General features: G+C 44.0%; 1 protein-coding gene across 1 annotated transcript in view; it reads right to left on the reverse strand.

Moving 5' to 3' along the window:
- Positions 1-12,906, reverse strand: part of SLC26A5 (solute carrier family 26 member 5) — a 50,207-nt gene that overhangs the window by 7,750 nt on the left and 29,551 nt on the right. The window contains exons 5-12 of the mRNA XM_032401286.1: positions 12,310-12,476; positions 11,579-11,743; positions 9,251-9,403; positions 7,875-7,957; positions 3,312-3,459; positions 1,976-2,089; positions 1,082-1,159; positions 89-184 (exon numbers count right to left, since the gene is read on the reverse strand). Of these exons, the coding sequence (XP_032257177.1) occupies positions 89-184; positions 1,082-1,159; positions 1,976-2,089; positions 3,312-3,459; positions 7,875-7,957; positions 9,251-9,403; positions 11,579-11,743; positions 12,310-12,476 (1,004 nt within the window). The remainder of the gene's footprint in view (positions 1-88; positions 185-1,081; positions 1,160-1,975; positions 2,090-3,311; positions 3,460-7,874; positions 7,958-9,250; positions 9,404-11,578; positions 11,744-12,309; positions 12,477-12,906) is intronic.

The raw sequence follows: 12,906 nt of genomic DNA on the forward strand, positions 1-12,906 counted from the left end.
GCACTAACTTACCTTTCTCACATTTTTACCAGCACTCACCCATGTGTCGCAATGACATATTAACCTAACAATCATCTTTGTTACTTACCAGTTCTATTTTGCTTGTTCTCCAGAAAAAGGGGAGATCCGAGAACTGCATAAACATTCCTTTCAGGTTGACGATCACAATGGCCGACAGCACAGCCTGAAACAGAGCACATCACGCATGCGTCTCCTCCTCTGGACAGAGAGCCCCCTTTGCTGGCTCCTCACTGTCCTCCTGCTGCGCTCCCCACGTCCTCTCCCCACTCACTTCCCACGCAGCCGTGATGGTACATGTGGAGCCAGGAACACCTGGATTTTCAGGACTCGGTTAGCTAAAATGGGCCTTGGAAAACCAGGCTTATATCCTAGCAGCAAACCTGCATGGTGGTCAAGAGGTTCAGAATTAAACTTGGTACTCAAGGAATTATTTCACCCATGGTCTTCCCACACTATGATTTTCCCTACTCTATATTGTCCCTGATCTCTGCTACATTAAATAGATGGGCAGGGGCGCCTGGGTGGCTCAGTTGGTTGGGCGACTGCCTTCGGCTCAGGTCATGATCCTGGAGTCCCGGGATCGAGTCCCACATCGGGCTCCCTGCTCGGCGGGGGGTCTGCTTCTCCCTCTGACCCTTCCCCTCTCATGCTCTCTGTCTCCCATTCTCTCTGATAAATGAATAAAATCTTTAAAAAAAAAAAAAATAGATGGGCAAACAAATGTCTTCGGAGTGAAGGCCATCTCAGATTTTTAATGGAAGTACAAGGTCATAGAAGATCAAAGAGAGAAGGGACCTTGGAGATTAATCAGTCCAAACCCCCACTTTGCAGATAAGGAAACAGAGACCCAGAGATGTTGAGATGGCTTTCCCAAGGTCCCAGATTGTGGGGCAGGACTGTAGATTGTGGAATGGGATCTTGGTCCCAGCCTTGGCCCTTTCCTATACCACTCTGATAGCGTTACAGTAAAAACCCATGAGATGGCCACAAAAATATAAACAAACAAAAGAGCAAAATCTCTACACATGGAAGCACCTCACAACAAGTCCAAACTACACACCTGAGGTAATGATTCAAAGAGGAATCCGGTGGCTAATATGACCAGCAGAATCATTAGCGAGGCCAAACAACCTGCAAGCTGAATGAGAGATGACACACGGAAGGGGATTTTAGAAGACAGGAGTAAGAGGCGGGGCAGAGGGTGATCTTAGTCTTTTGTTAATTACTGCGGGAAGGTCAAGAAAATATGGATTCAAACAAGTCATCAATACCATTACATAAACCTATAACTCCTTCCCATTCCCCTTTCTGAAGTTTTGGTTTCTCTTATAGCTTTTAAATAGAGGCTGAAATGATTAAAAACTCTGACCGAAATGCCCTTGTCAGGGGTGAGGGAAAGGAGATAATGACCCAAGACCCACAAGGGCCAGCAGAGTCAAATGAGACTCTGCCGTCCAATGCAGTAGCCACTAGCCACGTGCAGCTATTAAATTTTTAAAATTAAAATTAAATACAACTAAAAATTCAGGTCTTGGTTGCATTTCCCACATTTCAAGTGCTCAAGGGCCACATGTGTCTGGATTGTCGTACTGGATGATGCAAAACAGGGAACATTTCCAACACTGCAGAAAGTTCTACTGGATGGTGCTGGCATCCTGACCATCCATACCCAGCCTTAGGCTTTCACGGCAACATCCTATGTCTGAACTCTGAGGTTTACTGGTAGCAGGGAGTGTTGTGTAATTTTCGATTTAACTGGAGAATATACCTCTTTCCTATAGATTCAGTTCCTGTGAATCGCTTCAACCATTCATGCCTTTCTCTGATTCACTACACATCTCCCTGGAGCATCAATCTTCAGACAGAGCAGCTTTGTTTGGGTTCAGACTAGAATCAGGGGATTAAAATTTACTCCCCCAAATCACCGGTCCTCACAGGCCAGCTGTATACACACCTGGGTCTTCCCTCCAGTCCCCTCCTGAACAAGGCTTCGAGACAAGGAGCATGAAATGGAGAAAGTCTGGAAGAGTGAGCCAATGGAATTGCACAGTCCCAGGGCAATGAGCTCCTTTTCCATGTGGACACAAAGCACACGAGAAGTCAGTCATTCTTCAGGAAATAAGGCACGATGGCCCATTTAAGATACATTTTCAGCAGGACAGGCTGTCTCTTCATTCTCTTTCCAGATACAAGAGTTTGTTTAGCATGAGTTTAAAATAGGAATTCTTGAATAAGATGGGAGAAAAACACTTAGAGCTTTTGTTCTCTCAGAGATAAAAGCTGCACTCACTACCTAGTCCCCACTTTCCCAAACCCACTCTTTTACACAAATAATGTTTTTTTTTAAAGAAAACTGCAGCAAAAAGGGACAAAATATTTATGTTATGAGTAAGTTATTGGTGTACAGAACTGTTGGCATCTTCTAAATGCCTGGACTGTTGCTCTTCAGCGAGTGCATGCCAGTGTCCTCCTGGGGCCAGTGAGTGAGTGAGTCCTGCTCTCAGGGCTACTTCCGGTCTTCCTGGTTGGATCACTGTGTCTTGTGGGAATGTGGAGCATTTAATCTTCTCTTAGAAATACACAGTGTTTTAAAGTAGACATTGTCATGCCAAAATTATGACTCATTCTATTCAGATTAAATAACATATCTATAGATAGGTTATAAAAGGAGGTGGCAGGGCACCTGGGGGGGCTCAGTCAGTTATGCAACTGACTCTTGATTTTGGCTCAGGTCATCTTGATCTCCGGGTTGTGATATTGAGCCCCACGTTGGGCTCCAGGCTGGGCGTGGAGCCTGCTTAAGATTCTCTCTCTCCCTCTCCTTTTGCCCCTCCCCCCATCCTTCTCAAAAAATTTTTAAAAAGTGGTGGCAAAGAATATAATGTGGAGTTTGAGTGATGAATCACATGTCCAAGTTTAATGAGCAAAGAAAAGTCTTCACAGAAATGGTTCTAGAAAAGCATTTGCTTCTCAGGCTGTGAGCCTAAAAAATAGGGATAACATCTGTTGGAGTATAGCAAACTGAAAGCCTCACATCCAAGGTTACCTCTTCCTAGCAGGAACCCCACCCATGACATGAGGTAGAACTGTATCTCAGTGCTCTGATGATCTAATGCACATAAATAATGAAAAAATTGTAGTGTTGAATAAATACATGTTTCCAGTACCCCCAATATCAAAATAGAAGTTTTTCTAACGAGACAGAGAAATCTAAATCATTTGCCTTCCATAGCACAGCAGGATGATTATACCATAATGAAATATCTGCAGGGAATGAATGATTTTTTTACCTGATTACCATCAACCTGGTAGCCATGTTTATTTGCCAAGGTCTTGGCCATTGAGATGGTCACTGAAAATCCAACAATGGCTATGGCGATAGCATCCACGTACACAAGGTGGAAGAGGCTGGTGTCCGGGTTGGCTGGAGGCAGCAGCCTGAAAAGTCAAGCTGACTTTAACCCAAGTGTTGTGGCCACTGGGAGAAAAACATGCAACTAGACAGGAGCATTTCAGAAGAGCATCACCTGCAAATGAGGTGATCAATGCTTGGATACTTATTTGCTCTGGTTTGGCAAAAAGGAATGAATACCCTCTTTGACACAGAGAGGTTCTTTTTAGGGCCCAACCCTAGAGTACTGGCTTTCTACCCAAATGCGTTATCAGCAGATATCGGATGCCGTTTTATTTAGAAAAGGAGTAACCTCATACCTCATGACACCCTGTATGGCATGTGTAAGTAAGACATAGAACAGGAAGAAGAGAGGGTCAGCAAAGTGCTCAGATGGCACAAGACATTTGAACCAAAGTCTGAGGGCAAGGAGGGTGTTAACAAGGGCTGTCTTAGAGGAGAACTACTGTCCAGACTACTCCCCTTTTTTATTTCAAGTAAGGTCTCTGCTTCCCAGGATCCCTTTAGGTGAGTTTCTAACATGGGAAAGGAGCAACAGAAAATTATACTCTTTGGGTCTTACCTGGTAGCCCTGGGAATCTGAAGGGACCAATGGGGAACCCAGTTTTTGTGGTCCATTCTTATAGTTTGGAACCCTTGTCCTAAAGGAACAGAACAGGGATTCCCTAGAACGGTACGGGGTAAGGGGCACTAGAGGTTTTCAAAGGCACCTGATTCAATTCAAGGCATTGGGCTAAATAATAACAACAATCAATTTCCATACCATATTATTCTTTTTTATAATAACAACCATTTATTAGGTGCTTCCTCTGTGCCAGGTTCTGTGCTTATTTATCTCTGACAGCCCTGGGAGCTGTCAGAATATGGGCATATTCCCCAGTTTACAGATGAGGAAAATGAGGGATAGTGAGACTAAGCAACTTGTCCAAGGTCCGATGGCTCATGTACAAATGGCCACCAGTACAACAAAAACCATGAAGAACCTGCCTCCCTGTGCCTATTTCTCTGACTGTGTCATATCACAGTGACAAAGGGGATGTTTCAAGTTCAGGGGTAAGGGAAAGAGAAGGGGAGAAGGAAAAAAATCTGAACATTAAGCCTACATTTCGTGCCATATGCTTGCCATACATCATCTCATCTGTCCTCACAGCAATCCTCTTAGCTAGGTGCTATTATTATCTTAATTTATAGGTGAAAAAACGTATCCTTGAAGATGTTATGTTATTTGCCCAAGATGGAGCAAGGAGTCAAGCCCAAGAGGTCTGCCTGCAAAACTGACTGTCTTTCCCTTGCACTTTGCTGCAGAAGCATTAGCCAGGAGGGAAGCCAGAGCAAGAGATTTGGGAGCGCAGAAGAAGAATAGGAGAAAAGAATGTATTTTGGAATGAGTTAAGGAAAGTAGACCAAGAAACAGGATATACTGCCATGACTGGGACCTTTAAGAGTCAACACACGGTCCTGTGTGTGTATTTGTGTGTGTGGATAGATAAGTGCGGTAGTTGGCGTTCAAATATGGCTGCCAACAGTTCCTCCCATCCTTGTCTGGGCTGCTCCTCCCGTGTAGCGGGGGGATCTGTGTCTCCTCCGGTGAATCTGGGCTGGTCTTGTGATTTGCTTTAGCCAACTGAATGCGGGGCGGGTGATGCTGGATGAGCCCTTTTGGCAGCCCGGCACTTCCTGCTTTTCTGTCTTGTTTCCCTGAGCCACCACATAAAAGAGTCTGGCTATCCTGCTGGAGTCACCCTGCGGGAGAAGATGCTCGCTAGCCCTCCACCTGACAGATCGGACAGGGGAGTGAAGCTCACCAGGCACACCTTCAGACATCGGCAGCTGCCTGAGAGACCCCAAGTGACAGCAGGAGACCACCCAGCTCCCTACCTAGATTGTGAATTGTAAGCAAACAAATTGATTATGTTTTAAGACATTGTTTTGGAGCTGTTATTCAGCAACAAGACTCATAGATAAATAGTATGATTATATATAGATAGGTAGTTAGGTAAGCATTATTTCTTTCCTGCTTGGTTTGGGGCAGAGTTCCAGAAAGGGTAGTCAAGTTATAGAAAGGTAAAACTTTTTAAAAAATTTTTTTATTGTTATGTTAATCACCATATATTACATCATTAGTTTTTGATGTAGTGTTCCATGATTCATTGTTTGTGAAAAAAAATTTTTTTTTAAAGTATGACTCTCATACATGGAGGAAAAGCAACATATTTGGGTACAATGCAATAGGGAAAGGGAGGTATTGGGTAGAAACTGTGGTGAATTGTATGTGAATTTTTAAAAAGGAGAAATCTAAGCATAAGAATTCACATTTAATCAAATTATTTGTGATTACTGACTAGAACTGTCTATTGGATCTAGTCAAAGACGAAGGCTTAGCACATGGCTAATTATGTTAGAGACCCACGTGTGAGGTAATGGAAACGGCTAACAACTGAGCATCGGAAGACTGTATTCTGGGTCCAGGCTGGGACTCACTGGTGAGCCATGAAACCTCAGCCACGTCTCTCCAATGTCGCCTTCTCTGAGAGCCTGCCTAACACAGCAACCCCAGCCCCTCCCTATCCCTTACCTGGCCTCCCTCTTCTTCACAGCACTTCTCACTGTTCATTCTCCCCGGTCCCTTCCCCCCACTGGAGAACATAAGCTTCGTGAGGGCACTTCTGTGCTCGCACGGCTGCTTTTGTTTTTAACTGCTGTGTCCCTGGCACATACCAGGCGCTCAGTAAACATACGCTTAAATGAATGACCTTCCTCATCGTGTCAAATGGGGAGAGCATACATGTCACTAGTGTGATTGGGAGCACCAGCGGAGATGGTGGGTATAAAAGTATTTTATAAATTATAAGTCCAAATAGAAAAGCAAGTGTTACTACCGGGTTATCCCTTAACATGGAATCATAAGTAACATGTTCCTGATGGCAATCCATCGCTTCCTCCTTCAACACCTGCCCTGGGGTGGGGGGTGGACGCTGGCTTCAAGAGCAACTCCTGCCCCTGTCCTTCCCCGGGAGATTCTTAGACGGGACCAGAGACAAGGCCTGGTGCAGTATGCCAGGTTCATCAATGCCCAACATCTGGGCAAACATCTGATTCTGCTCATCTGGAAAGAGAGAAGAGGATGGCAAGAGGAAGAGACAGTACAAGAGACAGAAAGACAGAGACACACAGAGAGATGCAGAGACGGCCAGAGCATGTCGGAGAGGAACAGAATGAGGTGAGAAGAGAGGCTCACAGTTATTCTAGCTCCTTCAAACATAAGGAGAATAGTAAAAAATTTTAAATGTAGAGTTAGGTAAAAGGGGATTGATGAAGCAAAGAAGAGATGACTCGAAACTAGAAAATCTGTTGAAATAATGAACTGTAGAACTTCCAGTTCCCATGTCTTAACTGCGTCCAGGTGCACACACGAGCTCCTGCAGCTTCAGAGCTGCCCTGGGGACAGGAGTCGGTGATGGTGCTAACCTGACAGGGGAGGAGACTGGGGCTTTAAGAGGATAAGTGACTTGCCCGAGGGCACACAGCTAGTAAGTGTCAGGCTAGATTTAGGTTATTTTGGCTCTTACTTCCTATGCCACCCGAAGAGAGATTCTAAAAACCAGCAACAGGAAACAAAAGAAAACACTACATACCACCGATGGTGGGATTGTAAAATGGTGTACTCGCTATGGAATATAGTACGGCAGTTCCTCAAAAAGTTAAAAATCGAACTAGCCTATGATCCAGCAATCCCACTTTTGGGTATGTATCCAAAAGAACTGCAGGCAGGGTCCTGAGGACATATTTGCACACCCATGTTCATAGCAATTAATATTCACAATAGCTAAGAGGTGGAAGCACCCCAAAGTTCCATTGTTGGGTGAATGGATAAACAAAATGTGGTGATATATGTGTGTGTGTGTGTGTGTCTCCAGTGAAATTTCATTCAACTTTAAAAAGGAAGCACATTCTGTCACTTGCTACAACACAGATGAATTCTAAGGATATTATGCTGAATGAAATAAGCCAGTCGCAAAAAGACAAATAGAATTCCACTTACATAAGGTACCGAGAGTAGTTAAATTCATACAGAGAAAAAGAGTGGTGGTTGCCAGGGGTTGGGGGAGGTGAGCTAGAGTAGAGAATTCTTGTTTAATGGGTATAGAGTTTCAGATTTGCAAGATGAGAAAGTTCTGGGGATCCATTTCGCAACAATGTGAATATCCTTAACATACTGAATTGTACACTTCAAAATGATTAAAATGGTAAATTTTCTGTTATGTGTTTTTTTACAATTTAAAAAAACCTGCTAAAACCCAAAAAAACACAAAGCCTCAGCTATTTGATATGTAGGGGGAAAAAAAGAGATTTTGATTGTAAGAATACTAAAGCAGGAGTTACAAACAATAATAGATCTATTGATTATTGATGTTACTTAAAATAAAAACGGTTTTCCTACCCCAGAGGAAGTGTCCCGACGACATCCACATTGTAGGATTCTTGTAGGTTAAACCCAGCTGAAATGCCAGTCCCCATCACCACCTAGAACAGACCCAAATCCAAATGTGCCTTCATAGATAAAAATTCAAATGTGAGCTGCAAACGATTTGTTAGCCAAGCCACAATCTAGTCTTTCAACTTCCAGTTTTAAGAAACAGAATTATAGTTAGCCGCTAGCATTTCTAACTTCTCCTGATGGCTCTTTCCCCACAAAATTGCCTCGTGGCCTGGCGTTCTTTCCTCTTTATTTTGTTCTGTTCCCTGCTGAGGTGTTTGGCCAGCTGACTGCAAACAGGAAGAGCCCTAAGACCTTCCAGGAGACGCCTCTGCCCTTCTCACCACGATGGCATGAACAAGGGACACTGGAGAGGGCACTTGAGGGTGGTGCACTGACAGTGTGTCATTAGAAAATGTACGTTTGGTCCCACAGTCTTTCTGCTGACCCCTGTCCGCGTCAGCAGCACTAGCTGTGGTTAGAGGCCTCCCCCGGCCCCACAGCGGTCTCCGCCCTCAGCTACACTCGGGGTCACCGAATCCCGCTGTGCGTGAGCCTCCCTGGATGGTCAGGGCACAGATTCAGTGGGTGTGTAAAGTACAGCCCTCACTGACGAGCAACGGAAAAAATAACAGAAGGAGAAGCAAGTTTCTTCATCTTGAAGAACTATTGCTATCGAACTTTCTGAGTGGGTCATCCAGGGGAGAAGGAGGGCTGGCCAGGGCAGGGAGCCAGTCCTCACTGTAATGGTGGCTGCAGGAAACCAATAATAAGGTACCGTTATTAATAAACCATTGTGGTCATTTAAGAACGTAATAGAATATATAGTAGTTCATTGCATGTGCATTATTTTTACAATAGTTCCTAAGTTGTGAGATGTAAATACGTAGTAAGTTGTAAATATGTATTAACTACTTAATACTCTTAGGTATTTCTTTTGGCTTAGGAGCGCCAGGAACCAAGAAAGCCTGGGAACTTTGTCTCTTGCTCTTTTCAAAATGGAAACAGCTTAATTTTTTCAGGTTATTAAAGTTGTAGGTGTTCATTATAAAACAATTAGTCAATACAAATTTTGAGGAAGAAAAGTCTTCCATAATCTCATCACTCAGAGATGATTCATATTACAATTTTTACGGATGGCCTTCACCTCGACTTTGAAAATCATCCCCGTCTACACTCTCATAGATTTCCTTTCTTTTAGCATATTTGTGAAAGTTCCTCTTGACATATTCTACTCTTCTCTTGGCAGAACTGGGAGAAAAAAGGTAGAACTCCCTGTTCCTCCCCTGTCTAAATCCCTCACCAAAATAGCCAGGCGTCTGTGGCCAAAGTTGACTTACCGCAAAGAACTCTAAAGGAATGGGTGCAGGTAATTTCTCTTTAAATCTCTCATTAAACTCCTTGCCACCCAACAGCAAACCAAAAACCATCAGCCCGACGCCTAGAGAACACACGTTGAGGTTTCTAACATTCTGCAACACCGCAACTGTACTCTGTAACACAAGGAACACTGGATGTTACATCAAGCAGCGGCCCCTGGATAGACAGACACACTAGGGTGCTAATACACACCAGCCGTCCCATCGCTGCGCATTCCGAGTTAAAAGTTCTCAGACCGAACTCTCTCCCACTAATTAGGAGGCATTTTTACCCCATCATATAACTTTATAGTTTTAATTATTATTATTTTTTTTAGAGAGAGCGAGCATGAACGAGTGAGCAGGGGAGGGGGAGAGGGAGAGAGAGAGAATCCCAAGCAGACTCCGCACTGGGTTCGATCTCATGACGCTGAGAGCATGACCTGACTTGAAATTAGGAGTTAGACGTTTAACAGACTGAGCCACACAGGCACCCCTGTAGTGGTAATTGTTATCCAACAATCTTATATTACCATGTTCTGTGATGGGGTAATGGCTCAATGTAGTATTATCTTATTCAGAAAAGTACCCCTTAAGCTGAGTTCTGAGCATGACGAAAGATTAGGGGTTGATATCAGCAAAATAATGCAAAGGTAAATACACAGAAAAGTTTTTTATGGAGGCGAAAGGGGGAGAAAGAAGTCATAGTTAGCAGATGAAAAAGGGACCAGGTACACTTCGAAGGCAAGAGAGTGCTGAAGTTTGGACAAAGCCCAGGAGAGTTAGAAAAGAAAGTCTCCAGGGCACCTGGGTGGCTCAGCCGGTTAAGCATCTGCCTTCGGCTCAGGTAATGATCTCAGGGTCCTGGGAGCAAGCCCCACATCAGGCTCCCTGCTCAGGGGGGAGTCTTTTCTCCCTCTGCCCCTCCCCCCGTTCGTGTTCTCACACTCGCTCGATCTCTCTCTCTCTCTCCCTCTTGCAGAAATAAATAAATAAAATCTTTAAAAAATAAAAAGAAAAGAAAGTCTCCTACTTTTATCCTAGGGTTGCAGCCTCAGCACCCCAAATATGGTCAGTACTCATCTGGCCCCTGGGAGAGTGGGCTACACTGAGCCCAGGCTACACACCTTGCCTGCTGATGCCTAGAGCATACTCAGGTGCTTATCTGTTCTGTTTCCTTTGTGACAAGGCACTGAGAGAAATCTCAGTGTAGGAAGCAGGTCATCGGCTACTATGGGAAACGAAGAATTTAGTTATTTAGGACATGTTCCTACAGTTTGATCCCATTCTAATCCATTGAGGACTCAATTTAAATGTCACTTCCCTATAGTGACTTTCTTAGACCCCTAATTGAAAGGTCTCCCTATTCACCTTTCATAGCCACCTGTACTTTCCTCCATAGCACGCAATACAGTTTGCAATTAATTATATATTTACGCAATTAATGGTTTACTGTCTTCCCACGGGACTTGGGCTCCAAGAGGCAAGGGCCGTATCTGCTCACTCACTGCTGTGCCCAGCATGTGAAATGCACACAAACACCTGCAAAGACCATCAGTCCTTCTGTCCAGGACTAGCTTTAGCAGCATCTCAGAACTTTGGATACGAAGAATTTAACTGTCATTTGGTTTTAGTTATTTCATAACTTCCTCTTTATCCATGGAATATTAAGAAGTAGGTTTTTTGTTTTCCAAATGTATGGGGGTTTTAAAGCTATATTTAGTTATCGATTGCTAATTATACTGCACTGTGTGAGAAAATACTGAATTTTCAGAATCTGTGATCAGTTTCAACACGATCAGTTCTTACCATTGTTCCCTATGTGCTTGCAAATAATTTATATTTTCTCTGAGTTGGGTGCAAGGGGTCGACATAGATTTTATTAGATTTGATGGGTAATCGTGTTGGTTAAATCTTTTATAGATTTACTTATTTTTTTTTTTGCCTGCTTGAGTAAGCAGTTTTAGAGAGAGACGTGTTCTCCCGTGATGCCTTTAAATTATGTTAGTTCCCAAAGAGAACACAATTTGGTCTCAAGAAAAAGCATTCTTTTCAGCCAGTTGGGGTGAAGGGGCAGTCACCAAATAAAGGCCTAATAAAAAATTCCTTGTGAGGTATCACCTATTAATAAAATGGGACTTTAAGGTTTAATTCTCTGTGTAGGGTTCTCAGAAAAGTCTTAGAATAATGAGATCTTTTCCATTTTATTTTAATTCTTGGAAAAGTGAGCCTTGAAGGTGACAGAGATACAGAAGAGAAGAGAGGAAAATAAGAAGGAAAAACCAGTAAGTCGGGAAGTAGCTTACTTACATACACCACTGAAAAGATCCCACTGTACCGCTTTGTTTTCACTCCAAACAGGTATTTCAACATAGAGGTGAACACGTGCACAGCTGCCGCGGTGGTAAACCCCCGGACCAGGGGCTCTGTGAGATATATGGCCACAAATCCAAACCTACAGACACCTAGGCAAAACTAATTTTTTTTAATGACAAAGAAACAAAGAAGTCACGTGATAGACCAGGAAGTGAAAACCAACAGAAAACATACAAAAGTTCTTTCTGGACCACTTTCTAACACTACAGTCTTGCCGCTGCAGCAGTTAAGTAGCTCCCAAGTGAAACACCTGTTATACAGAAAGCAGTGGAAGGTTTGGAGCGGCTTGGAGTCCCCCCTCCCCCCCGGCACTGGGCACACTCATACTTTCCCTGGTCCTCAGAACTGGGGGCATGTTGAGTCAATGTCACCTCCTGTTCCTTCCAAGCGGATAAGAGAGGACTTCTTTCCATTACTAATCAACCCTGCTTTAAACTCTTCTTGCTTTTGGAATCTCTAAAGGACCCAACTGAAGCTTGCTAGCTCCTAATAAATACCAACTTAAGTGAGGCGTGCCGTGGGACTGGTGTTCTGAGTGCTTTGAGCCCCGAGCTCTGGACCTCTGCTGGCTGGACCCTGCCCACCATGTAGACCAGCCCCGAAGGCTCAATAAATATTTATTAAATGAACAAATGAGAGCCCATTTCTCCACCTGTGACTATTACCTGGATGATTCCTGAAAGTAAGGTCACAGACATGGCAACTTTCACCCTCAAGGCATCTCTCGCTTCTGTCCCGTTGGTTGCATTCACTCCTCCTGGAATGACTATATCATCTGGTACTAATCGAACAGCCACACCGCCAATCATCAGGCTAATCACAGCAAATGGACCTGAAATAGTGAAGCATTAATTGAGGCAATCATTTTCTGTGTATCTCCCTGGTCGTTGCCGGTTCTCAAGGAGACCCGGGTGAGGCTGATAGAGCATCACTGACATAAAACTGCCCTGCTCTTCAGCCTGGCGCCCCTGGGTTCCAGGTAAGCTGTGTACATACAGATCGTATTCCCTAAAAATGACCACGATGATATCTTCCATCCCAGGGACTCTTCTAGAACCTGCCCATTCAGAGGTAGTCTAATTCCGCTCTCCTTGAATCTGGGTGGGCTTGTGACATGCTAGTCGCCAAAACAATGCAGCGAAAGTGATGCTGTGAGGCTTCTGAAGCTACGTAACAGAAGCTGATGCCGCCGCCATCTCAGATGGAACGCTTGTTTGCGCTGGGTGTGAGCAAGCTCAATGAGGACCCCGTGGAGAGAAGGA

This window comes from Phoca vitulina, unplaced genomic scaffold (assembly GCF_004348235.1).
Source record: "Phoca vitulina isolate PV1807 unplaced genomic scaffold, GSC_HSeal_1.0 scaffold4, whole genome shotgun sequence".
Lineage (NCBI taxonomy): Eukaryota > Metazoa > Chordata > Mammalia > Carnivora > Phocidae > Phoca > Phoca vitulina.